At 51.2% G+C, this 27,411-nt stretch overlaps 1 protein-coding gene across 1 annotated transcript; it reads left to right on the forward strand.

Annotated features, from left to right (window-relative positions):
• Positions 1-991: 991 nt before the first annotated feature.
• Slc43a1 (solute carrier family 43 member 1) lies at positions 992-27,211 on the forward strand. Its single transcript, XM_052724497.1, has 15 exons — positions 992-1,274; positions 2,400-2,566; positions 12,460-12,637; positions 12,722-12,777; positions 12,905-12,981; positions 15,948-16,040; positions 17,514-17,647; positions 18,601-18,779; positions 19,841-19,987; positions 20,107-20,142; positions 20,312-20,465; positions 22,940-23,081; positions 23,338-23,411; positions 24,955-25,078; positions 26,555-27,211. The coding sequence occupies exons 1-15, from the start codon at positions 1,159-1,161 to the stop codon at positions 26,699-26,701; spliced, it is 1,824 nt and encodes a 607-aa protein (XP_052580457.1). The 5' UTR covers positions 992-1,158; the 3' UTR covers positions 26,702-27,211.
• The last annotated feature ends 200 nt before the right edge of the window (positions 27,212-27,411 follow it).

The raw sequence follows: 27,411 nt of genomic DNA on the forward strand, positions 1-27,411 counted from the left end.
TGGCTGGGAACTCAGAGACCCCCCTGCTTCTGCCTTCCAAGTGCAGGGATTAAAGGTGTGCGCCACCATCACTTAACTACTCTTTTTTTTTTTTTTTTTTTTTCTTCAAGACAGGGTTTCTCTGTGTAGCTTTGGTGCCTTTCCTGGAACTCACTCTGGAGCCCAGGCTGGCCTCGAACTCACAGAGATCCACCTGGCTCTGCCTCCCGAGTGCTGGGATTAAAGGCGTGCGCCACCACCGCCCGTTTTTTTTCACTCTTAATGCACCGAATTAATCCACATCCGTGTTTTCCTTCAGCATAATTATTTCCTTAATCTGCACCATTGTCCAAATAAGTACTGAATACCTTCTTTGTTATTCGGAGGAGGAACTTGAGGCCAGGTGAGAAGAATGATTGACTAAAATCCATCATTTATTGACCAGAAGAGCCTGATCACGGAGTCTTGTGAAATATTAGGGACAACAGCCGCAACAATTAATATTTACTATGCTCACCGTGTCAAGCGTACTCAGCATTACAATTGCATCCTTTCTTCCATCTCCTCTTGACAGGCAGGCAAACTCTACTGAAGCTCTGAGAGATTAAGATGCCCCAAGTAACCCAGGTTAGTCAGTTTTTAAAATGCAGACTCGCAACTGGAGCATATAAACTCCAAAAGAGTTCTGACTCTCAAAAGAAAACACTCCTTTTTGATTTCACAGTTCAAAACCCCATCCAAGCCTTTTCAGCATCCAGTCTAACGCCAGCCAAGTCTTTGGTTGTTTTGAACAAAGATGCAGAGGACACTGTCAAACGTTAGTTCAGGGGGTCAACAGAGAAGGTGGGGGTCGAGCGGAAATTCAGGCGCCCGGGGCGTACAGGGCAAAAAGAGTATCTGGGGACCAACAGGCGAGTCACGTGTGAGTGAAACTCGACCTAAGGGGAGGGGAAGGGAAGGGAACCCCCGCCCCCACCTTGGGGCGCTGCTCTGGACGCCTGTAAATACAACTATCAACTCGGCAGATCGCGTAGTCCATGCCCCGGCTTCCCGGCTTCCCGGCTCTGTGGCGCTCGGACGGTTCCCGGGTCCACCGCTTCTTTCGAGGGCGCAGACGAGGTGAGACCGGCGGGCTCCGAGGCCGGCTGGGTCTGGCACGCCCGCAAGACCCCCGCGTGGATGCGTTTTGGGATTGGGATCCTGGGTCTCCGGCGATCCGGAGTGTGGCAGCGCCGAGGAGGCTCTGTGTTACCCCGAGTGTCAACGGCTGCGGGAGGCAAGTTTGCTGGGGACAGGTGAGCAGCTGGCGCCGCTCAAAGTTACCCAGCCACACTTGCAGGTCCCTTCGAAGCGTCCGTTACCTGAGACCCTGGGCACCTTGTCCCCTCTCTCCGACCCCTCCATTCTTCTAGTCCCTTCTGTTTAGAGCCACAGTTGTCCCTGTGAGAAGGGACCTCGGGGATCACTGAACCGAACGCCCCATTTTACAGATGAGGGGCTGGGCCACCCCCTGGAGAAGGGGCTAGTGTCTCCATCCCCTTCGTCTTTCCAGCTTGCTCTTCCCTGCCTGTTCCCTCTCCGCTTGCCTGGGTCTCCCCCTCCCTTATTGGCGGTGGCGACCGCGGCCCGGGCGAGCTCCGGTTTCTCCGTTGCCTCTGGTAAACACACCCGCCCGCCAACCACCCCATCCTCCGCCACTGTCCTTATAAAGTCTACAGGCACAGGACTTCCTGCCGGAGCCCGAGCCCTCTCCCGGAGACTGGGGGGCTGGCGAGTTCTGGGGCGCGCTGCGGAGTGAGGGGTGCGCGGGGGGCGCCACGGGGCCCGCCCAGGGTCTCCCTCCACGTGGCAGCTTTGGGGTTGGCCCAGGAGACAGGAGGGACACGAGCGCCGGCTGTGGCGAGCGGGAGGAGTTTTTCTACCCGGACTCTGGAGAGGAGGAGTAGGATGAAAGGCGTAACAAGAATAGAGGGTCTCGGGCTAGCCCCAGACTTCCCTTTCCGCCTCCTGCCCGCTTCTGAGAGTCCGATCTGGCGCCAGAGGCTGGCTAGCCGTCGGTCGGCGGTGGCTACAGAGCACGGTCCGCCCCTTGCTGACTTTGGGAACTTGGGGTTTGGCTCCAGGAGCGGGCTCTGTGCGCCCTGGCCTGGGTAGACAAGCCCGGCAGCGCGCCAGGAAGTTGCTTCGCGCAGACACCCGACCTTTCTAGTTCCTGATAGTGGCCTGCGAGCCAGTGGCGCGCTCGCCCCTGGCACTGCCAGAGCGCGCGGAGCCAGCTCCGCAGCACCGGGCTCTATGGGACCTCCATGAGGGCTCCACCTCGGGTTGGCTCCAGAGGTCTCAGGAGCCACCGTCATGGAGTACCCTTCTCAAGGGCCGCTAGGAAGCCCTTCTTCTCTTAGCGCTCTGTTTCTCTGCAGAGTCTCGGCCACCATGGCCCCCACGCTGAAGCAGGCGTACAGCAGGCGCTGGTGGATGGCTTGCACCGCTGTGCTGGAGAACCTCTTCTTCTCCGCGGTGCTCCTGGGCTGGGGCTCCCTGCTGATCATGCTCAAGAAGGAAGGCTTCTATTCCAGTCTGTGCACAGGTATATCCAAGAAAGGTTGGGGGTTGGGGGGTGAGGACCGCGAGGGACGGTAGAAGGAGGAGGTAGGAAGTTGGAAAACAAGGACAGGTGCTCAGGTGGAGACAAAGCAGGGTTGCCCAAGACTGGAACACTGGATAAGTGGGAATTGGACAGCCTCACTTCTTGACCTCTTCAAGCTTCATGTGCCCTCCCTTAGGATTCTCCTATCCAATGGTCACTGAATGCCGATGTCCTGCTAGGCATCCAAGTCCTGAGACTGCCATTGACAACCTCCAGTCTAGAGTAGTATGTAGACTCTTAGAAGTGCCGTACCTACCTGGATAAGAGTCATACCCAAGTCTTTTGCATGCTAGCAAGCATTGAGCTACATCACCAACACACAAGGCAGTTCTTGTAAGATCAAGCAGAGCCACACAACCTGGAGTATGAATATGAACGACCTGAACTCTTGGCCTTTTCAGGACCCTGGAGTCCCCAGTTTTACAAATCACCCATTTGCATAAAGTTAACAGCCCTATTTCCTCTAGAATGAATGAGTATTGGTGGAGGGTTTCTGTTTTTTCATGTCAATGTAACTTGGTCTTGTGGAGTGGGCATCCTGAACTCTTTGAGAACAGTGACTACAGTCAAAGCCTGTCTGCTTCTGTCGAGTGGGGGTGGGGTGGGGGTGGAGTGGGGTGGGTGGGGGATGGGGGTGGACAGAGCTCTTCATTCGGTGGCTGGGACTTGGTGGATATTTTTCTTTTCTGGAAAAGCGAGTGCTGCACTCAGCAAAAAACCTGTGTGGTGTGTCTCCCTCTGTCCCTTTTCCCACCTCCATGTTGTAGAGCAAGCACAGGAGGAAGGCCAGTCAGTAGGGTTTTGAATCCCAGCTTCCACCTCATTTGACCAGTGAGATCCTTACAAATTGAGCATCCATTACCTAGGGACAATGTCTGTCCATAGGATGGTGTGAAACTCAAGAACACTTGACAAACGGAAATGTCCTGGCTTCTCCTAGTTCCTCAGCTCAACCTGTTGCCTCTTAGCTTGTACTGTGAGTGTGGAAGGACAGGAAACCATCTCCCTGAGGGTGGAGATGGGGAGGTCTTGATATCTTGTCTTATGCAGCACCAGCTACACCGTGGAGGCTGCTCCACCCCTGCCACGGTTATCTCTAGGGGAGCAATGGGTTGCACCCAGATGTGGCACCCTGCCCATGTACTTGGCCCCAGTTACAGAGGCCTTGGACTGCAGGTGATGGAGCTAGAGTCAGGCCTAGGAAGTTAGGGTAGGTCCCTTGTGGTGGAGGTCTGAGATGGAATCACAGGCATTCCAGGATGGTTGAGAGGACCACGTGAGAGACCTTAGAGACACCCGTCCACACAATTCTCCAGGCCCTCTGGGGTTTCCCTGGAGACTAGAGAGAATCTTTCTTTTGTTGCCTGGCGGCCTTGCTGTCGGCTATAGCCCATCCCGGGGGGTTCTCCCTGCCTTCTGCACCTGGAGGTTGTAGGGTTTCACTAAGTTATCTTTACTGAAAATTAATTTACCTTCTACATTTTGGTGATGTTTGACAAATTTATACATTCCAGTATTCATCACAACAGCCAGTATTTACATTTCTACCACCCCCAAAACTTTTAAGGACCTGTGATTATATATAAACTCCTCATTTAAAACATGCAATGTAAGCCAGATGGTAGTGGTGCACACCTTTAATCCCAGCACTCAGGAGGCAGAGGCAGGCAGATCTCTGTGAGTTGGAGGCCAGCTTGGTTTATATAGTGAGTTCTAAGACAGCCAGAGCTACAAAGAGAAACTCTACCTCGAAAAACCAAAGCAAAACGTACACTATAATAGGTTCTAGTGTATTTGGAACTGCATAGTCATCCCCACAAATTTTAGAGCGTTTACTTTATTGACCCCATTCCCATTAGCAGCACCAGCTGCCCTGTTCTCTCTCCAGGCACCGCTTGTCTGCTTTCTGTCATAGACTGGCACTGACAGATACCAGCTACACCTATTTGGAACATTTCCTATAAAATGGAATCTTGTCTTTGTGACTGGTTTCTTTCACTTTTCGTAATGTTTTCTAGGCCCGTCCTTTGTTCCACATTTAAGCCTTATTTTGTATAGCTGACTAACTCTCCATTATGTGTACTGACTACATTTTCCTTATTAGTTGATAGGCATCTGGGTTATTTCCACCTTTTGGGTTGTTAATGATAATACTCCCGTGTCTATGTATTTATTTTGACGTGGACTTGCTGGGTTATGAAAGTAGTGGTAATGTTTTTCAAAATGACCAGCACAGTCTAACTTCTCACCAGCAGTGTATGAGGGGTTCCAGTCTCTCCACGTCCTCAGCGATGGTTGTTGACTGTCTTTTTCATTTGCATTTCCCTGATGGCTGCTGAGGTTGGATGTTTTTCGTGTGTTTTTATTGGCATGTTCTCTGGAATAACAACTATTCAGCTGCTTATTCCATTTCTAAGTTGCTTTATTTGCTTGTTTATTTAGTTGGAGATTGGACCCTGGGCCTTACACGTGCTAAACATATGTACAGTCTACCACTGAGCTATACTCCTAGTTCTGTCTTTTTACTATTGAAGTGGAAGAGTTCTTTATACTCTAGCTCTAAGTCCTTTATATAGTTTTCCCTTCTTTCTTTCTTTCTTTCTTTCTTTCTTTCTTTCTTTCTTTCTTTCTTTCTTTCTTTCTTTCTTCCAACTTTGGGTTTTTTCTTTTTTTCCCTGTGTATCCTTTTTGGATGTTGATAAAAATCCTATTTGCCTATTTTTTATTCTGCTGCTCCATTATGTTTAAGAAACCGTTGGCTGAATTTAAGGTCACAAAAATTTGCACCTGTGTTTTCTTGGTTTTGTGGTTTGGGCTCTTACATTTAGATCCTTGATCTCATGAGGTGCCGACCTGATGTTTTGAGTTGCTTGGAAGTGGGTGTGTGGTTGTTTGTGATCACCAGTGGTGAACTAAGTGAACTCTTGTTCTTTTCCCCCAGAACATATTTGTGCACTTTTAGAAAGCAGTGTACAGCATCTCTCTGCGTCCCCTTTTCTAATGGCCTCTACAGGCTGGTGGGTGGGATGGTGCTTCCTGTTCTGTCTGATCAGGAAGCACCCCTTTCTTTTTCCTGGTACCTCATTTATCATGAGTCCTCCGTGACATCTCCAGGAGATGTAGTCTCACAGCAGACCTCCTCTTCCTCTGGCTCTTACAATCCTCTGTCCCCTCCTCCATTATGATCCTTGAACCTTAGGTGTGGGAGTTGTGTGGTGGGTGTACCAGTTGGGGGTCAGGCACCACATGGTTACTTGTTCTCTGCATTTTGATTGTTGGTGATTTTATGTAATGGTCTCTATCTGGATAATTGTTATCTTTCTTGCCACAGAACAATATGAGACTCAAATGACACTGTTTAACAACAGTTGAAGAACTCAGCAAATGAGAAACTCATAACTGAGGCTGACATTAGTACAGGCTTTAGGGATCCTTGGTCACACTGTCTATTTTGGGGATCTTTCCTTCCTGATATATACTCTGGGGTGGGAGCTAATGGGGACTGTCACTCAAAATTTAGTCAAGACCATCTCAGTTCTGTAGTGGTAAGTTTCTCAGGTCCTGCCCAGCCCTGTGGTCCTGAAGCCACTTATAAAATAATCACTCAGAGGCTTAATATAATTTATAAACTGTATGGCCTATGGCAGGCTTCTTGCTTGCTAGCTCTTTCATCTTAAATTAACCCATTTTTATTAATCTATGTTTTGCCACATTGCCGTGGTGTTACTGGCCTCTTGCAGCTCCTTGGCATGGCTAGGCATCTCTCTTTACTCTCCTTTCTTCTCTCCATATCTCTGCTTGGATTTCCCACCTGCCTCTAAGCTGCCTTGCCATAGGCCAAAAGAGCTTTGTTTATTAGCCAATGAGAGCAACACATATTCACAGCATACAGAAAGACGTCCCACAGCACAGTTCATAACACACTAACAGAATAACAAAACAAAGCAATGCTGACAGTCACTAAATATTACTGTTTGTTAGGTCTTTAGATCTCATTTAGAGCTCATCTGTGACATAAGTATTATTATACCCCCATTTTGTGGGGGAGAAGCCTCCGACTGGGAGACGCTAAGCAGTGTACCTAAGGTTACCCAGCTGGTAAGGAGGAGGACAAGGGCTGCTGCTGCGGGTCACAGTGTTTCCCTAACAAGTGTGAAGCTGTGGGCTCCATCCTTAATCCCTGGAGGTGTGTGAGGAGGGCACAAAGTGAGGATTCACTTCCGTTCTGACATAGAACTTCATCACAAAGCCTCTTGGGAATAGCCTATGTGTCTCAACCACCAATAGCCGAGGATTGCTCTGGATGAGTCCAGCTGTCTCTGTTACTGTTCTGTTGTTGTGAAGAGACACCGTAACCAGGGCAACTTAGAAAAGAAAGCATTTCCTTGAAGGCTTGCTAATAGTTTAAAAGGATGAATCCATGGCCATCATGGCGGAGAGCATGGCAGCAGGCAGGCAGGCAGGCATGGCACCGGAGCAGCAGCTGAGATCTCACATCTGATCTACAAGCAGGAGGCAGAGAGAGACAGACTGGGTCTGGCATGGGCTTTTGAAACCTCAAAGCCCACCCCAAGTGACCCACTTCCTAATCCTTCCAAAGCAGTTCCACCAACTGGGAACCAAACATTCAAGTTCCATTCTCCTTCACCACATTCCACCCCCCAGTCCCCTTGGCTTAGAGCCACATCATAACACAAAATGCATTTAGTTCAACTTCAAAAGTCCCCATAGTCTATAACAGTCTCAACACTTAAAAAAAAAAAAAGTCTTTTCTGAGACTCAAGGCAATCTCTTGACTGTAACCCCTGTAAAATAAAAAAGATCACACACTTCAACATACAATGGCACAGAATATATATTACCATTCCAAAAAGGAGGAAAGGGGCATAGTGAGGAAATCCTGGTCCAAAGCAAGACTGAAACCCAGCAGGGTTATCATGTCAGTTATCAAAAGGCTCTTTAGATTGCCCTCTTCTTCCAACTTTTTTTTATTTTTGGTTTTTCGAGACAGGGTTTCTCTGTGTAGCTTTGGAGCCTGTCCTGGAACTCACTCTGTAGCCCAGGCTGGCCTCGAACTCACAGAGATCCACCTGGCTCTGCCTCCCGAGTGCCCCCCCACCCCAACGCCCCAGGCTTTCTTCCAACTTTGTTGACTGCATCACACTTCTCTCTCCTGGGCTGGTTCCACTCCCTGTTAGCAGCTCTCCTTGGCAGACATCCCACGGCTCTGGCATCTTCAACATCTTGGGGTCTCCGATGCAACCAACCTTCACTTTCACAGGTTCACAAAATGGTCTCTCTTGGGCCTCCATGGAGGGACTCTTCCTGCCACAGTGGCTTTCCTTAAGCAAGGAGAAAGATTCCAGAATCCCTTTACCCCTGTCCTTCTTGAACCATGGGCTTGAGGCGGCCACGTTCTGCTGCTTGCTGGGGCTGGATCCTGCCCCCTTCTTAAATTATATTTGCATAAACTTCACTCCTTCATGCTTTTTAGGCATCAGATCCCTCAAGCCCCTTCCTTTCCCAAGTTGCAGGATTAGCTGGGTAGAGTCTCACTCTGAGGGAACCACTCTTTTTTTCCATTTAGCATTAGACCTGTCTTTAAACTTCTTATTGCTGACGGAGTGCAGGACTTGGCTCCAACGTTATGTTCCCTTATGCCCTAGACAAGATTTTACCAGCTAGAACTTAGTCCTGAGGTATTTTGGTGGTGTGGCCATGTCACCAGCAGGAAAATATCATGAGGAAGCGAACATGGATTAGGAGAAAAGGAAAACTGAATCATTTTAAATTTGCTCTGCGTGTATGGGACTCAGCCCATCCTCAGATCCAGGTGTTTCAGGTCCCTGTCCCCATTTCAAAGATGGGACAGGCCTCAGAGAATTTCAGCAGCATAGCTAGTGAGGCCAGGCTCTGACTAGAGGTGCCTGCTTAACCATGACCCCATTCCCCAGGGGTTCCCAGACACGATCGGTTATTTACAAGCCACCTTTGGAATTTTATCATTTCTGTGTGCCATAGTTACTGTTATTTAAAGTGTGATATAGCCTTGGGTTTGATGTTGTATGTACACACACATACATACATACATACATACATACATACATACATATATATATATATATCCCTAAGAAATATATGCATTCATGCATGTTTCTAATGCACAAATAACTAATAACTGAAACCTCGGAAGGTGTTCCATATATTACCTAACCCCACTTTAAATGCCCATGTCGTGTGTACAGCCAACTATAATGTGCCTAGGTCACCTAGCTAATAAGGAGCAAACAAGGGCTGGGATATAGTGGTGGTCACCTTGTTTTCCCTTGTCAACCCAGCAGCCTCGCTCACTTACTGAGTGCATTCTCTTCCCCCTCCCATGGAGCATCCATCTGTGAAAGTGGGACAGTTGGATGCCAAAAATTTATTCTGCTACTCTCCTGGATGCAAGCTCTTTTTTTTTTTTTTATTATTAGGAAATTTTTTATTCATTCCACATACCAACCACAGATTCCCCCTTCATCCCTCCTCCAGCTCCCCCTCAGCCTTTCCCAGCAGCCCATCCCCTACCCCCTCCTCTGAAAAGGTATGGCCTCCCATGGGGAGTCAGCAAAGCCCAGCACATTCATCTGAGGCAGGTCCAAGTCTTTCCCGCTGCATCAAGGCTGTGCAAGGTGTCCCACCATAGGCAATGGGCTCCAAAAAGCCAGCTCATGCACCAGGGATAGATCCTGATCCCACTGTCAGGGGCCCCTCAAACAGACCAAGCTACATAACTGTCTCACCCATGTAGAGGGCCCAGTCCGGTCCCGTGCAGGCTCCACAGCTGTTGGCCTAAAGTTCATGAGTTCCCACTGGCTTGGTTCGGCTGTATCTGTAAGTTTTCCCATCATGGTCTTGATGCCCCTTGCTTATAGAAACCCTCTTCCCTCTCTTCGAATGGACTCCTGGAGCTCGGCCTGGGGCTTGGCCATGTCTCTCTGAATGCAAGTTCTTTAGCCAGCCCCTCAGAGTGATCAGGCTTCGGGAGCTAGCTCATATTGAATCCACAAGAAGTTGATTGATTAAAACAGAAGAACTTATATATTAGTGGGCCTTGAGTGGCCATTAGCAGTCCGATGGGCTAGATCCTGGAGCAGAGTACACATATTCACTGGCTTTAAAATATACTTGGGAGAGTTTCCAAGCTGGCCTGTGGGACAGCTAGGATGGGTGGTGCGGTGAATCTGTACTGGCTCTGGAAATTCTTTTGAGTTTGAATTGGAGGCCACTGTAGGCTGCTGGGTGGCCGAATGCTTTTGCTTCTTGGCGCCTCATCATCTGTAATGGATGTAAAGATTAAGTGAGATTTGGCTTGGAACAACCTGGCACAGAGTAGGTGTTTTCCACAAGCTAGTGGAATTGTTTGGGAGGAAACTTGTCATTTGATTATGAAAGACTTAAGGGCAAGGACAGTGTCTTAACTCAGGGGCTACAAATTCAACTGCCATATAAGGGCAGAAGGATGATAATAAATGAGACCAGCAGGGCAGGTGTAAGATAGCCAGCATCTGGGAGCTGTGAGATAGACATAAGTCTGTTCAAGAAGGACAGCCCTGGCAAAAGAGGAGGCCACCTTCAGCAACCTTTCTGACTTTCTCTCCCTCCCTCCCTCTTCTCTCCCTCTCTTTTTACTCTGTTGCTCAGGTTGGCCGAGAACTCCCGGGCTCACGCCATCTTGCCTCCGTCTCCCGAGTAGCCGGGACTCTGGTTGCACACCACCAGGTCCAGCTGAGGTCCCAAATTTCCAATGAACTAGAAATCTGGGTTTTTATTTAATGCAACTCTCAACCCAGTTTACTGGCAGCCTAGCAAAACATGGGGCAGAGAGAGAGAGTTCGTGGTGGTCGCCTGTTTGTGGCCTTTGGTCTGACTTGTCCCTCTGCTTCTTCTTTCTTTACCCACGGCTCCGACACCATGCTGGCATACAGCAAATGCCCAGTAATCAGGTGTAGGATAAACCCACGTGGACAAACCCAGTGGAGAAACAGATGGTGATGACAAGGACAGCTAAGTGGGAGGGTTAGCATGGACCTCAAAGGCTGAGTGGTCTAACCCGCTAAGGCCTTCCTCCAGGTACCTTAGCCCTTTGCCTAACCTCCCAAGGCAGCAGCTGGGACTGCCCAAGGCAGGCCCTTTCCTGACCGCCTGCTCTTCTGATCTGACCCATCTTTATGTTCTTTTCATGTTAACACACAGATCTCATTACCTTGTGCTACCTGTAGGTCCTTGGCAGGCAGTTTGAGGGTACTTGAAGTCAGGGTCAATGGCCACCCTCTTTCCCAGCACCCAGGCACAACCATACCTCTCTGTTCTCTGTCACAGAATGCACTACTTTTGTATTTTTAGTTAATGATTCTCCCTCCCTCCCTCCCTCCCTCCCTCCCTCCCTCCCTCCCTCCCTCCCTCTCTCTCTCTCTCTCTCTCTCTCTCTCTCTCTCTCTCTCTCTCTCTCTCTCTCTCTCTCCAGAGTCTCACACATAGCTTAGGCTGGCCTGGAACTCACTATGTAGCTCGGGCTGACTTCAGGCAATCCTTCTGTGTCCACCTCCTGAGGGCGGGAATTGCATTCATGGTTACATACCCCCATGTCCAGCTGAGGTCCTACAGCTCACCTCCCTCTTTAAATCAGCATCCATTTGTTCCCTGTCACGAACCTTTGGTCTTCCAGTCTTAGGGTACGATCCTGTGGGTCTGTGCCCACTGTCGGCTATTTCTTTTTTTTTTTCTTTTTGGTTTTTCGAGACAGGGTTTCTCTGTGTAGCTTTGGAGCCTGTCCTGGAACTCGCTCTGCAGTCCACAGAAATCCGCCTGGCTCTGCCTCCCGAGTGCTGGGATTAAAGGCGAGTGCCACCACTGCCCGGCTACTGTCAGCTATTTCAAGAGCTCTTGAGTGTGCCTCAGCCCTTCCCCCGGGCCAGGCACTGTGCAGAACTCGCTCATTCTCTGCCCTTGCTAATAGCCCAGGGGCCTGAGGCGCGGCTGAGGGAGTTTCCCTGGCCAAGGCTCCAGAGTTCGTCAGGTGGGCGGTGGGAATGGAGACTCTGTTTAGGCTGTCCCTTAGGCAGTACTCTGTTTTCCCCTGGCAGCACTACCCAGAAACTACTCAGAAACAGTTTGGAGGCAGCCACCTCATGGCTCAATGTACAGAGTTAAGTCAAGTCACCCTCTGTCCCCTTGACTGGCCCTTTGCTTGTCCCAACTCCCAAGTTCGCAGCTGACGGGCCCTGGAAGGCAACGCTTTGGTGTCATTATGTGTGGGGTGGGATGTTTTGTTAATGGACTCTTGGGGGCTTGTGACTTACAGGGTCTGTGCAGAGCAGTGCCTGGAACGTAGTTAAATGCTAAGTAGTAAATGCTAAACAGCACTAGCTGTGATTATCAGAATGTCGTCTATCGAGAAGGCTTCCTCTGTCTTTTATGTGCGTTCCTGTTTGTTGCATACATGAAGGAACCAGCCACTGATTTTACCTCTCGATTTGGGTTGTTTCCCACTGGTGCTCTCCAGTGACTATGACAACGGGGTCCATTCTTCGATGTCCACTTTCTCCACTGAGCTAGTTGAAGCCTCAGACTGAGAATGTACGTGAGTCCCTCAGGGTCACGTGCTCATTGCTGTCACTCATGAGCTCTTTCTCCACCCCGGACAGAGCATATAGGACTCCACATTACCTTCGGGGACACCTGGTTGGCTCAAGTCAGAGGCCTGAATTGGAAGGCAGGACCCCCCGGGTCAGGCTGTCTTCCTGTTTCTTTCTGTTGCACGTGCTGAGCCCTTCCCTTCCCCTCCTCAGCCGAGAACAGGACCAACACCACCCAAGATAAGCAGCAGCAGTGGCCAAGCTGTGACCAGCAGGACGAGATGCTCAATCTGGGCTTCACCATTGGCTCCTTCCTGCTGAGCGCTACCACGCTGCCCCTGGGGATTCTCATGGATCGCTTTGGGCCCCGGCCTCTGCGCCTGGTGGGCAGGTGAGGTGCCTAGATTGTGGGGACATTGCAGGGCCAGGAAGACGATGCAGGGGATGGGAGGCTAACAAGTCTGTGTCCTTACAGTGCCTGCTTCGCTGCGTCCTGCACTCTCATGGCCTTGGCGTCCTGGGACACTGAAGGTGAGCCCTCTGCCCTCATGTGCCTTCTCTAGAATGGGCAGATGAAGGCGACCTCTGACCCCAGCTCCTGCCCGTGGACTCCCGTGGCTCCACAAACGCCCTCATCTGTCCTTCTCTCTCTCCCCAGTTCTGTCTCCGTTGATATTCCTGGCACTATCTTTGAATGGGTTTGCTGGCATCTGCCTAACGTTTACCTCACTTACGGTGAGTATGATGGACATGTCCCGGCAGCCATCCAGACACCTGGGAGTGGGTGGGGTTAGGAGCGAGTGAGGAGGGCTGGAGAGATGGCTCAGCAGTTGAGAACATTTGCTGTTCTTCCAGAGGACTGGAGTTTGGTCACTGCCCCCCCCAAGTCCTACAGCTCACAACTACCTTTAACTCGAGCACCAGAGAAACTGACACCCTCTTCTGGCCTCTGAGGGGACCGCACACATGACACACACAGATACACACTCACACACATGAATAAAAATAACTAGAATCGAGCAAGAGAGTGATGAGTAGCCCAGATCAAGTGCCTGTGTGTGGAACTGTGCAGGTGGGCGCTAACGGTAGGCATGGAGCTGTGCGTGGGTGAGACTTTGTGTGTTTGTGCCGAGCCTGTGAATGTCAGTTCAGCTCTGTTCCCGCTCGAAGCCTACAGTACAAACAGGACTATGTCCTCATCTTCCAGAAGCTTCCATATGGGGACTAGGGAGGGGTGGAACAGAAAACCCAGTGAGCAAGCAAACTAATAAATCATGTCAGCAGTCGTAACTCCTGGGAAGCAAACTCATCTGGGTAAAGTGGCCGTGAGGGTGAAGGGGCAGCTTAGCCACGTGGACCTTTTACCACATCATAGTGGTGTGTGTGTGTGTGTGTGTGTGTGTGTGTGTGTGTGTGTGTGTGTGAAAGGACTTGAGTGGAAAATGCATTTGTGAGGTTGTACCCTTGTGAATTTATCAATAGTTAACTATTTTTGACCCACAAAACTAACCTTTCCATGTGACTCAACCTCTTACGTATCTGTGTAAGTTTGTTTTATTCTATACGTTTATGAACGTCTGTGGGTATGCGGGTTAAAAGTTTAGCAGGGTGGGGGTGGGAAAGGAAAGTTCCTGTTGGGCCATTTCTAGTTGTTTATCTCTGATGTGGCCAAATTGGATGTTTTGGCCGAATTTCTCATCCCAGCAGCTGCCTAATTTAACTGCAGCTGGGGACATTTCACAACTTTCAAGGAAGCTGATCCCTTCCGATCCACCCCTCTGTGCAGCAATCCCTTCCCGCTGTGCAAATTGGCTCAGGCCTCCGAAATCTCTTCTCGGACTGGAGTAGGAGGCTTGACCTGGACCCTGCCCTGGGTAGCAGAGGGGATTGAAGGGCCAGCCAGTCTGCGCTCCTCTGCGGTCATCGCCTCATCTCCAGCCAATGGTGTGGCCGGGCGCCTGCCCCGCCCCGCCCTACCACTTGTTAGCCCTGCCCCTGACCTTTGCGATTTCAGACCGCCAGTGGGCGCTAACTACGGCCAACAGGCTACCTCCTGGGTGAGCCTGTGGTTAGCGCCTGGCAGTGCTAGGCAGAACCTCTTCGACCCTTGAAGGACAGGGACCTAAGTCCTGGTGTCCTCCCCTGGGATCATTGGCAGGGTGCATGGCAGATAGAGGACTCTCGTGAAACCTCTGCTCTAATGGGAGTCGGCTTGGCCTTACCAACTGTATTCCCTTGGGGCCAATGACAACTCCCTTCTCTGTTTAAATACTTGACTCCTCATCGCTATCTGAGGTCCTTTTACTGAGCCTCTGTTCTTGTGGCCTCTGCATGACATCTAAGGTCCTATCCAGCTGTGTTATCTCCTAACCCTGGAAGACAGTGGGATTGAGGGAGGAGATACACAAAGCATCAGGAGGAGGATTTCGCCTGCCCTTTCTCTGAGGGCCAGGCACACTGTTAGTGAACAGAACACGTGACCATCAGTTAATGCATTGCTGGTGGGCATTCTGGGCCTGCTTTGGTTATCAGAACTACCTCGCTTCGTCCTTACCTTTCTGCTCTTTCCATGCTTTATCCTGGTTAGGCAGAACCTGTGGGCTGTGGTATTTGGGCCACAGAGAGGATTATCGGTCACTTTTGTGTTGCAGGGTCATCCGTGGACACAGCCTTGATGGGGCCAGAACAGGGAGTCTTCAAGGCTGTGAATTTAAGTGCTCATCTTTCCTTCACAGCTTCCGTCTTGTTTTCATTTTAGAAATAAGCTGGACTACATCAGTGTTTATATTTATGTCTCATATATGTTTCGTCTGCACGCATGTCAGTGCATCATGTGTGGACCTGGTGCCCTGCAGAGGCCAGAAGAGGCTATCAGATCCCCCGGAACTGGAATTATAGACAGTTGTGAGCAATGTGTGGGTGCTGGGACTTGAACCTCCGTGAGCTCTCCTGCCCCTGGATCAGGATTTCTTTCTTTCTTTTTTTAAATTTATTTATTATTCTTTTATATACATTAGAGTTTTGCCTGTATGTGTGTCTGTGTGAGGGTGTCAGATCTTGGAGTTACAGACAGTTGTTAGCTGCCATGTGGGTGCTGGGAATTGAACTCAGGACCTCTGGAAGAGCAGTCAGTGCTCTTAACCACTGAGCCATCTCTCCAGCCTGGATCAGGATTTCTTTTTTTTTTTTTTTTTTTTGGTTTTTCGAGACAGGGTTTCTCTGTGTAGCTTTGCGCCTTTCCTGGAACTCACTTGGTAGTCCAGGCTGGCCTCGAACTCACAGAGATCCGCCTGGCTCTGCCTCTCGAGTGCTGGGATTAAAGGCGTGCGCCACCACCGCCCGGCGGATCAGGATTTCTTAACACCTGTTCCGGGGGTTTATCCACAGGTGTCACTGAATAAAGGGTTCCATGAACAAAACCCCTGGGGCAATCCTGGGATGAGACAAAGTTAGGATTTCTCTCTAGGGATATTTCTGGAACCCATTTAGGTGCCCAAGTACATTGGAAGTATGTTAGAGGGGGTCAGAATGAACGCACTCCCCATGTGGGGTTTTCCCTGGGGCTACTGCTCCTGGAGTTCACTTCTAGAAGTGCCAGGCTGGAGCCTCCGAGCTTTCCTATGGAGTTCTGAGACAGGGGAGCCGAGGGTGATATCAGCATATCACTAGCTCATAAGAGTTGCTTTTTTTTTTCCCCTCAGCTGCCCAACATGTTTGGGAACTTGCGTTCCACTTTCATGGCGCTCATGATTGGTTCCTATGCATCTTCCGCCATCACATTCCCTGGAATCAAGGTACGGAACCTTCGGTAGGGCTGGGTTGTCTTTTTTCTTTTTACACTGTGTGTGTGTGCGCGCGTGTGTTACGGTCGGACTCACCCCTGCTTGTACACGTGGCAGCCAGAAGCTGACATGGGGTCCTCTCTTGCTCTCTGTCTCATTTTCTCACTGAACAAAGAGCTCACAGTTTCAGCTAGACTATCAGGCCAGTAAGCCCTCCTGAGTCCGTGTGTCTCCACACCACAGCCCACAGCGGGTTGCAGGTATGTGCTGCCACACACACCCTCTGCCTTTCCGTGTGTGATGGAGGTCCCAACTTTACCCACGGAACCATTTCCCTCGTCCCCTGAGCTGTCATTTTGCCTTGACACCAGGGCTGGTGTCACTGGGGCAGGGTGAGAGGTGCTTTTAAGTCCCGAAGGCCAGATATTTGGGCTGTATCTCCCTGCCAGAGAGGCTGAGGAACTTGATCTAAGGTCACAAAGCAAGTCGATGCCGGAGCAGATCCTGGTCAGGCCAGCCTGACGGGCCTGGGAGCTGGTGGCCTGAGCTTTACGCTTGCAGCCGGCTGGAGGACTCTGCTTTCTCCTCTGTCAAGTAGTCGGTCCAAGCACTCTTGCCTCTGGATCCTGCCCTCGTTCTTCAGAGTGGACCTTGAGAAGTTCCTTTTTGCATTTTTGCCCACCTTCTCTAAAGAAGTGTGGAGTGGGTAAGCTTGAGGAGTCCTATGTTACCTCTATATGCTTAAGGGGTGCGAAGCTTTGTCTTGCCCTCAGAAGGAGGAGCCCAAGGCTCAAGTTCCTGCAAGAGCAGAGGTTTCTCCTACACAGGGATGGGAGCTCTCAGTAGGAGGCTGCCAGGGAGGACAATTGGAGACAGTTCTCTTATCAGAGGGGCTGTCGCATTGGTGCTAGATCCCAGTCAGTTCAGAACCTATTTGTTTTGGGATTAGAACCCTGCCGGATTACCCCACCTCCCTGCAGCAGGTGCACCTGTGTGCGTTTTGGAGCTGTGAGATAGATAAGGCTTCTCAGGTTGGGGTTGCCTCTCCACGAGGAAATGTGCTAGCAAGAGGAAGGCTGAACCAAGAGCATTCATTTCCCTGTGCATATGATACGAAACGTGTATGTGTGTGTGCGTGTGTGCGTGTGTAAAAAGGAGCATTTTTAAGGAGTCATAGGCAAAAGTTGGCATTCCTTTCCAAAGTAGTAGTGAGATTTTCTAGGCATGTTGAGAGAGTGGCAGGCACCTTTGGTACTTGGTGAGAGTGACTCCACACTCCTTCAGGGGAGCTTGGGTACAGGAAGGGATGGAGTGGCAGCCTTTCTGGGTCTGACTTTTAATGTCTGGCTTTGGTTTCTCCACCTGCAAATCGGGTATACGGATTGGGATGGGAGGGACCTTGGAGGCGCCGCCGGTCCTCCAAGGGTTCTGCCTTTGTGGGGCCTGAGCAAACTGGCTTCCTCCGTGGCCCGTCCTTCCCCACAGCTGATCTACGACGCTGGAGTGTCCTTCATGGTCATCATGTTCACTTGGTCGGGCCTGGCCTGTCTTATCTTTCTGAACTGTGCTCTCAACTGGCCCGCAGAAGCCTTCCCTGCCCCCGAGGAAGTGGATTACACGTGAGAGGCTGGGAGAGGAGGTTGGAGTGTGAAGCGGATTCCTCCCCCCGCCCCCTGCCCCCCCTCCTGCCCCCCGCCCCCGCCCCCTGGCCCCTGCCGTAGAGGGCTGAGGCCAGGCCTATTGACCTGGATTTGGAATTCAGTTTTGCCAATGGCCTCAGACTTCCCAGCTCTGCTTTTCCACCTGAACCACCTGCTCTCGGGTGTTTTTTTTTTTTTTTAATAGTAGATCTGCCACACAGTTGGTAGTCAACATGTGCTTTATTACTAAGGGCAGTATTCTCTCTGGCTTTGGAGGAGAAGGCCAGAGTAGGAGACCTTACCACCACCCCCGCAATAGCGTTAAATGTCACGTGGACCTAACAAGAAGCTGCCAAGCTGCCAGTTCGGCACACTGCTTTTTATGTGTGTGTGTTGGGGGGGACAGCCTGAACGCCAGCCTTTTCCAGCCCCGTTTCAGTTAGTCAACAGCGGGAGGCGGTGCTGTAAAACCTAGCACATGAGGGGACAGTCACATCGGTGACGTTCATTGAGTACCTCCTATCTGCCGCACACTGTACTTACCTCCAAGTAGCTGCACATGTGTACGATGCAGATGCTGATATTAACTCCATTAACGACGAACTGACTGGCTGAAGGTCCTAGCATTGGAAAGAGAGGAGGTGAAGTTTGGATGGGACCTGGCGGAGCCGGTGTCTGAAGTTACGCCACCTCCGCCAGGAAAGTACACCGAGAGAAAAGCCCTCATCTGCCCTTCATTCACTGAGTGTCTGTGTAAGCGGGTGCCCAAGCCAGGTTCTGAGCCAGAGAGATGGGGGCGGCCATAGGAAGCTTATTCCTAGGGATGTCCGTGCCAGATAAAGGGGTGCTCAGCATCCTTGGACAGGCTGGGATGGTGCCTAGAGGTTGAAGTTCAGCTCTGCACAACTATGCTCTGTTCTGACTGTCGGCAGGAAGAAGATCAAACTCATTGGGTTAGCCTTGGACCACAAGGTCACAGGTGACCGCTTCTACACCCACGTAACCATCGTGGGCCAGCGGCTGAGTCAGAAGGCCCCCAGCCTGGAGGAGGGGACTGATACCTTTATTTCATCCCAGGATGTCTCTGGTACTTCAGAAAAACATCAGGAGAGTGAGTGTCTGGTTCCTAGCCTGGGGCAGGGGAAGGTAGGGTACATTCTCATCCCTCCTTGCTCTTCACAACACCCTCTGTGGATGTTGTGGATGCAGAAATCAAAGCTGAATGAGATCTGGGAAACTCAGATTCAGGGGTACCCTGTTGCATCCTCCCGATGAGGGTAGGAGGAGCTTCCAGCACAGGGCGAATCTCCTGACCTGTGAGGCAGCTGATTCTTTGCTCCCCACCCACCTGTCATCAATCTCCCCGCCTGTTGCATCAGGCACAGCCCAGTCCGAGAGCTCTTGCAGGCAGCGCCTTCCAATGTCTGGCCCACTTACGCCCCCTGCTGGCCATAGGTGGAGATATGCACGAACCTGAAGTTCACTTCCAAACATACCAAACAGTCCCTCCGGGGACTCAGTTACTTGATTGGAGCACCGGCTTTGGAGTGGGAAGGTGCGAGTTCGAGTCCTGCTTTACTTGTGGGACACTATCGTGGGTCCTCACCCTCGCCTTCCTCATCTTTTAAACCATCACCCGACAGGGAGGTTAGTTATGAGGACCGGATGACGCGATGGGCAAAACAAGCTCTTTCATATGGTGCAAAAGGGGTCCAGTCATAAGATTATCCCCCACTTGTCATCCTGATTGGAGGAAGGTTAAGAGTAGGAGCCTGAGGCGGGCCCCCCCTGCCGTTTCAGCCCTGTGAGCTCAGGCAAGCCTCTTGTCTGCCTCAGCGGCCGGGTTTCCTCACCTGTAAAATGTGGGAGAGCCGGTCTCAAAAAGGGGAGGGGGGCTGTTGCAAAATTAGATTTGGTAAAATAAAGCTTGTCATGTATGCGGCTCAGAGCAACTGCTTCACAGATGTTGCTAACACAGGAACACAGGCAGCCTCTAGAGGTCACCTGACAGTGTGCTGTGGAGGCTGTTACAGAGCTTGGCAGGCGCTTGGAGGATAGTGCACCTGAACCTTTTGTCTCCGAAGAGACGCGTCCCTCTCTGGAGCCACACAGTTCCCGTCTTTGGGAGATCGAAGGTCTGGGGGCCTGACCTCCCACCCGCTGTCTCCCCAGAGTCCGGCCCCTTTCGCAAGAGCCTCTGCTCCCCCATTTTCCTGTGGAGCCTCGTCACCATGGGCATGACCCAGCTGCGGGTCATGTTCTACATGGCTGCCATGAACAAGATGCTGGAATTCCTTGTGACTGGTGGCCGGGAACACGGTGAGGCTCTTTGGAAACCCTGTGGGGGGGGCGGGGGCGGGTGTGCGTGGGGGTGAAGGATGGGACTGGAGGGTCACCTGGCTCTGCGCCCCTTCACCGTGTCTCCTCTCTACCCACAGAGAACAATGAACAGAGACAGAAGGTGCAAGAGACAGGTAGGGAGATCCCTGGCCCGTACTTACCCTGACCTGTGCCATTCTTTGGGCGGGACTCGTCCTGACTGGGTCAGAGGAGGCTGTTGAGCGCTGTCTTCCTCTGCTGGGGGGTGGGTGGCTGTGTGCACCGAGCTGCTGGCATCCTGACCCCAGTTCTGTTCCTGCCCAGTGGAGTTCTACTCGTCCATCTTTGGAGTCATGCAGCTGCTCTGTCTCCTCACCTGCCCCCTCATTGGCTACATCATGGACTGGCGCATCAAAGACTGTGTGGATGACCCAACTGAGCGCGCTCTGAGTGAGAGTGCTTCCTTTGGAGATACCAGGTGACCCACAGGGTGGTGCTGACAGGAGCCCCGATGAGAGTTTTCGTTCCTTCCATGTTTGTGTATAGAGCATCTCACTTCGTTCTCCTAAGAGGTCTGAGAAAGCACTTCCCGGCTTTACAGATAGGGAAACAGGCTAGAGGAGGCAGGGTCTGTTTGGCATAAGAATACCTACAGTTGAGGGCTGGCTGTACGCTGGGCACTTTGCATCATTTGAGTCCCACAGCATCTCTATGAGGTGAGTTCATGATGGCCTTGACAGAGGAAGAAGCCGAGACCTGGGTTGTACCAGTAAATAACCACACAGCAGGCTCCTAAGCCAGTGCCGTAAAGCATATCCTCCTGAGCTTGCCTGAGCTTGGAGGCTTAATGCCTGTCATCCAAGCAGGAGGCTGAGGTGGGAGGTTGCTATGAGTTTGAGGCCAGCCTGGGCTACATCACCATCCTTCGCCGGCTTTGGCTGCAGAGTGAGACCCTGTTTTAAGACAAAGGCTAGGAAAGGGGAGGACTGGCTTATCAGCTGCCTCTTGCTCTGAGATGCATTGCCCTGTCTCCAGACAGCAAATGTTGACTATTCCACACAGCTGCCTGGGGGGAGGGAGTCTGGGAGTGCCTTCGCTGGATGGGTCTGACCTGGGGTTTCTCCTCGGGTCGTGTTCCATCCTCCTACCATAGCTGGGCCATCTGAAGTACTGCCTGGGTGAGAGCTGCTTCCCAGCTTTGCCCATGTGACGGGGCGTGGAGTTCAGGGCCTGCCAGTGTGGCCTCTGTGAGGGCTACTTTGGATATGGCAGATGGCTTCCTGACAGGAAGCGTTCTCGTTCTGGGAGACGGGAGAGGTGAAGACAGGAGCTGTTGTGTCTTCTTTTTTTTTTTTTTTGGTTTTTCGAGACAGGGTTTCTCTGTGTAGCTTTGAACCTTTTCCTGGAACTCGCTCGGTAGCCCAGGCTGGCCTCGAACTCACAGAGATCCACCTGCTTCTGCCTCCCGAGTGCTGGGATTAAAGGCGTGCGCCACCACGGCCCACGTTGTGTCTTTTATAATACAGTCTTAGTAGTAACTGCTATCAATCTGTCATAGTCTATGGTCACAGAGTGAGCCTGGTGGAGTAGAGGAAGGCCCGGAGTTACCATGGGCCTCTGACTGGCAGGAGACTAAAATTGGATCTGGAACTCAGGACTACCCCCCCCCCCTTTTTTTTGTCTTGAGAATGTGGGAGCCGGGGACTTGAAGAAAGGGTGTCTAAGGGTGGGCCCAGTGGCTTCCCTTTGTTTCCTGGGCTCCAGCCTTCTGTCTTTACCTTCTGCTCTCCATGTGTGAAGGCCCATTCTCAGAGCCCATCCTCGACAGATGAGCAGCCTGTGCTCATCTCAGCCTACTGTCCTCTTTCCTGAGCTGGCCCCGAGCTCTTGGTCGTGCCCCAAATGGGGAGATTTCTGGGCGGTCGTCATGCCGAGCTGCGCCCAGAGTGCCACCTGGTTTTTGTGGGACAGTTGATGTGAGGAATCCCTTCTCCACCTTCCTTCGTATCTATGATCTCCTGACTTCAGTGTGTATGAAGGGACATGCTTGGCACTCTTTCCCTACCAGTTCCCGGGCTTCTGGACATTCTGCATTCTGGGTGTAGACCTGTAGATTTACATTTAAGTGCCCCCTCAAGTTGGTGCTCGTCTAGTTAGGGAGGAAACCACACTTACGGAGAAATGGCTTTCTTTGTTTTTTCAGGTGAGTGTGTATGTACGTGCATGCTCATGCACGTGTTTGTGGAGGTCAGAGGACGACCTTGGCTGTTGCTTCTCAGGTGCTGTCCATGCTGGGTTTTGTTTTTGAGATAGGTTCTCTCATTGACCTGGAGCTTGCCCAGTCGGCTGAGATCCAGGGACCCAACCTGTCTCCACCTCCCCAGCACTGAGTTTACAGGTGTATACCACTACACCCAGATTTATTTTTTAGACACAGTCTAGCACTCATTATGTAATCCAGGTTGGCCTTGAATTCACAGAACTCCGCCTGCCTCTGCCTCCTGAGTGCCAGGATTTAATTAATTAATTAATGCTTACCCACACCTAGATTTTTTTTTTTAAAGATTTATTTATTATGTATACAGCGTGTATGACTGCAGGCCAGGAGAGGGCACCAGATCTCATTACAGATGGTTGTGAGCCACCATGTGGTTGCTGGGAATTGAACTCAGGACCTCTGGAAGAACAGTCAGTGCTCTTAACCTCTGAGCCATCTCTCCAGCCCCCCCCCCCTTTTTTTTAAACATGGGATTTAGGGGTTAGAACTCAGATTGTTATGTTTGCAAGGCAAGCTCTTCACTGGCTAAGCCGTCTCTCTAGACAGAGAAATGGTGTTCTGCCTTTGTGGCTTTCCTAACTCTGTAGGCGCACCAGCAGGGGTTGAGGCCAGGCTGGTACCAAGGAGCTTCCAGGAGTTCCAGGCAGCAGCCAGTGATGGCCTGTTCTTTTCAGGGATGGAACTACTACCAAGTTCACCAGACCACGCTACCGAAAGATCCAAAAGCTCACCAATGCCATCAATGCCTTCACCCTGACCAACATTCTGCTGGTGGGCTTTGGCATCACCTGCCTCGTCAGCAACCTCCAGCTGCAGGTACCTGCTTTCCTCCACTCCTCTCCATTCCTGGACCTTCCCTCCCCACCATGGGAATGCTCTACCGGTGCCTGTATACCAAAGAAGCATGCCTCTGTTCCAGGTCTCTTTCCCGGGTTCTCCGGGAGCTGTGCCTAGTAGATTATGTTGGTGGGGGTTGGGTCAGGGTAGAACTGTATAGATGGCCCGGCAAGACCCATGTCCCCCTTCTCTCTGCCTTGATCTTTCTGACCCTCTTCTCTCTCTTGGGTTTCAGTTGGTGGCCTTTGTCCTGCACACCATAGTTCGTGGTTTCTTCCACTCGGCCTGTGGAGGTCTCTATGCTGCAGTGTGAGTCACATGGACCATGTTGTCTTCTGGAGCTTTGCCTGAGTAGTTAGGGATTTTTAGCTAGAACTGAAAGGGGCCCAACTTCCTCTAAAGCAGCCTTTCTCCCGGTCTCCCTTCAGTAGTGACTGTCAGAGGCAAAAGTGATCATGGAAACTGTTCACAGATTATGGCAGGAGCTAGTGATCACAGAGAACCCACCCCCTATTCACAGAGACGCCAAAGTCATGTCTTTCCCAAAGGCAATGGGAAAGCCTGGTCTGATGAACGTTTTGGCCCTGGGCCTGGCTTGAGGCCTTTCTCCCCATGCCTGTCTTGTAGAGATTTCTTATAGTGTCCCGATGAACATCCCTGGTTCCCTTCTCTCCTCATTCCAACTGCAAGGCACTGTTGAGAGACTTCTCTGCACGGATCACATCACACAGTGTCCCTTCCCTGGAAGGTTCTGGGTGGGTGTTTGGCTACACCTCCTTATAGCGGTCTCAAGCAGAGGGCAGCCCCTCCCCTGCACTGTCCCAGCCAATGCCTTCCAGTCGCCTTTGATGGCTTTTCTCTGAACACTCATATCTGGGGTATCTGCAGTCCTCTTGGCTCCACTTTTCACATGCCCACATCTGGTTTCCCAACCTTGACTGTCCCAGTCCCCCTCCAACCCACGGTCATCACCAGCGTGGATCACTGCCAATCTGCGTCCCCTCTAGCTGGTGCCGCCTCCCTCTCTCCATTTGTTTGTGTTTTTTGAGACAGGGTTTCTCTGTGCAACCCTGGTTGTCCTGGAACTCACTCTGTAGACCAGGCTGGCCTCGAACTCAGAGATCCTCCTGCCTCTGCCTCCCAAGTGCTGGGTTTAAAGGTGTGCGCCACCACCACCCACTCTTCTTTTAACATGGGCTGGCTCACTAGTTAGGACACAATAACTCTTCACATCTCGCGTGGTTTCTCATCTCTCCTTGCTCCAGAGTAGGGCCAAAGTTCCTAAAGACCTGGGCCTAGGACATCTTGGCCCTTTTCCTTCCCCAGTCTCCCTGTCACTCTCCTTCAGCCTCGAGAGCCGACTTGTAAACAACATACCCTAAGTATGTTCTTTCCCGAGGGCCTTTGCACTTGGTAATGTCACTGGATCATGCTTCCTCCAGATACCTGCAGGGTTTATAGTTTTACCTTCTCACCTTCTCAGGGGGCATACCTATCTGTCTGTTTGGTATGGCTGCCTCTGGCTACCTCGTCTGCATCTGCAAGCCCCTGACTCCCCTGCAGGATTCCACCTCTCTATTTAGCTTTTCTCCTTAGCTCTTAGCATTAACACACTCTGCATTTATCTTGTTTATACCACCGCTCAAGATATCTGTTGAGTTCATTGCTTTCCTCCAGCACTCAGAACAGTGTCTGCACAGAGGAGAAGCTCGGTAAACATTATGGAAAGAACAACACGAATAGCCCAGTGAAGCTCGTCCTATCCCTGCTATTAGTGGAGGAAGTGGGAGACAGAGAGGTTGCTGGGCCGGAGCGGGTCCTGCCTCTGACTCTTGGATGTCCCTCTGAATAGGTTCCCATCCAATCATTTTGGGACACTGACAGGCCTTCAGTCGCTCATCAGTGCTGTGTTTGCTCTGCTGCAGCAGCTGCTCTTCATGGCCATGGTGGGACCTCTGCGTGGAGACCCCTTCTGGGTGAGAGCTGGTTCAGCACGGGGCCCAGGGAACACTTCCCAATACCGGGGAAGGGGAAAAAAGGGCTGGTATGTGCTGGCACCTCTCTTTGCATCCCAGCCAGGAGGTGCCTTGGAGATTCCCTAATGTGGGTTTGTCAGGGCTGTCTGCTCATCAGAACCCTTCCCGGAGAGTTAAAAACACACGTCTCCCAGCCTCAGATCAGTCACTCTCTTGATCTGGTTCCAAGAGTTTGCTTTTATTCTATTTTATTTTTAAAAGCTTTGTCATGTGTGGGGTAAGTGTGTATGAGTATACTCATGCTTGTGTGTGTGTCTATGTACGTATGTGGAAGCCCAAGATTGACGTTGGGAGTATTCCTTGATTGCTTTGCACCTTATTCACTGAGGCAGGGTCTCTTAGTTGAACTCAGAGCTTAGCAATGTGGACAGTCTAGTTAACCAGTTTTCTCCAGGGAACTAGAATTATGGGTGGACCAGCTCTCCCATGCAACATTTATATGGATTTTGGGGATCCGAACTCTGGTCCTCATTCATGTGCTGAAAGCCTCCCCCCCCCCATCTATCTCCCCAGCCCCAGGATTTGTTTTAATAGGGTTCCAGGTAAGTTGTGTACTGGCCTGGCTCTAGTCCTGGACTGCATGCAGGTAGGTACCTCTAGTCCCATTCACTAGAATGATGTGATGCAGGCATCCTCTCTCAGGACTCTTGAAACAGGGTTCAGTGGCAGGGTGCCTTCTCCCGTGTGAGTATCACTGTTGTCATTAAGGCCTTTCCTCGCAGAACTCTCATCCACCTCCCTGATTTCTGCTTGTGGGGCACTCAACCATGGACCGTCCTTCTGAGAGAACTGTGACAAATTACCCTCCCCTCAGCTTGCTGAGAAGTTGCTGTGCCAAGCATACTGCCTTTTTTTTTTTCTTTCTTTCTTTTTTTTTTCACGTAGTCTTTCCACAGTAGACCTGAGAAGGAGGTACTCAGATGAGATTCTTTGCCCAAAGTCACACATGAGTCATGGAGTAGGATGTGATCTGAGGGAGCTTGTGAAGGGCACAGGCCTGGGCGTGGCAAGTCATCTGTGCTCCAAGCTGGCTAGATATCCATCTGGTTCTTTTGACCATGCCAGAGAGCTCCTTCTTGACACTGCAGGGGGATCCTACTGGCTGGCATGAGCCAGGCTTCTGGGGCACAGGTTTTGCCACTCCAGAGAGTGTTGCATCGTGGAGCCCGACCGTCACTTCCCAGACGTTAGTGTTCTCACCTCAGCCCCTTGGCCAGGTTGCTGACCGTCTGAGATGCTGGTGAAAGAGTCGCCACGCCTGCTGGGTCTCACCATATTTCTTCTCCTGGTCCTGGACCTGGAGTACAGGTGGCCGCGCTATCCTCCATGTTGGGAGTCTCAGGCCAACTCCCTGAAGAGGGTGCGTCCTGCTAGTCCTAATTTGACTTTCTTTGCTTCTCTTTCCACACTCTGAAGGTGAACCTGGGCCTCCTGATTCTTTCCTTCCTGGGATTTCTGCTACCTTCCTACCTCTTCTACTACCGGTCCCATCTCCAGAGAGAGTATGCCACCAGTTTTCCAGACCCACAGAAGGTGCTCAATGATTCCAAGGTGGCTACATAGACTCCTGAGGCTAAGGGACTTGGAGGACAGACAACCACAGCTTGATAAAGCAAAGGGAATGCCTCAGTGGCTTCTACCTGCACTGTGTGCATGGAGCCAAAGGGCCGTGGAGTTATAAATACTAAGAGTTCTATTTTTGTAGGGACTTGCAAAAAGGGAAACAAAACAGAAACCTCCAAAACAAAACAAAAAAAAAACCAGCCTTTAAAAATCTTCTCCAAAGCAAGCTGTCTGTTAACTGAAGACAGTGCCTGTTCCAGTGGTACTGGGCCATCTTCCTGGACTGGAGGAAACCAGAATGTGGGGCTGCCCTTTCCCCACACTTGAAGCCCTAGGAGCCTCCTCTGTGGCACTGCCTCTGAAGACTCATGGGATCAGTGAACAGACTCTCCTAAGATCGCAGCTGGCGTGTGCACACGTACATCCTGTGCACATGCGCATGGCGACCTTTCCTGCAGGAGGGGCTGAGGTGCTGGCTGTATCCACGATTGGGTGTTGGGGCTGGAGGGCGGGTTCCCTCCCTGGTGCTGTTTCTTACAGGTCTTAGAGGAAATAAAAAGGGAAATGAAAGTCTGGCTGGTGTGTATCTGACTGGAGGGAGTGGGTTATTGTCTTTCCACACCTCCATCCCTCTGTCTCACCAGGCTTGCCTGGGAATTTAAGAAGGATGATGGGGGTGGGGGGATGGGGCTGGAGAGATGACTCAGTGG

The sequence above is a fragment of the Peromyscus californicus genome, unplaced genomic scaffold, assembly GCF_007827085.1.
Source record: "Peromyscus californicus insignis strain IS unplaced genomic scaffold, ASM782708v3 Scaffold_7__1_contigs__length_154581171, whole genome shotgun sequence".
Classification (NCBI taxonomy): Eukaryota; Metazoa; Chordata; class Mammalia; order Rodentia; family Cricetidae; genus Peromyscus; species Peromyscus californicus.

What these genes read in the sequence shown, in the direction of transcription:
- Slc43a1 (XM_052724497.1), top strand. Translation starts at nt 1,159, where the DNA reads ATGCGTTTTGGGATTGGGATCCTGGGTCTCCGGCGATCCGGAGTGTGG. An exon ending in CCCGAGGAAGTGGATTACAC is followed by an intron (nt 17,648 to 18,600) that starts GTGAGAGGCTGG and finishes GACTGTCGGCAG; the next exon opens with GAAGAAGATCAAACTCATTG. An exon ending in GCTTCCTTTGGAGATACCAG is followed by an intron (nt 20,466 to 22,939) that starts GTGACCCACAGG and finishes TGTTCTTTTCAG; the next exon opens with GGATGGAACTACTACCAAGT.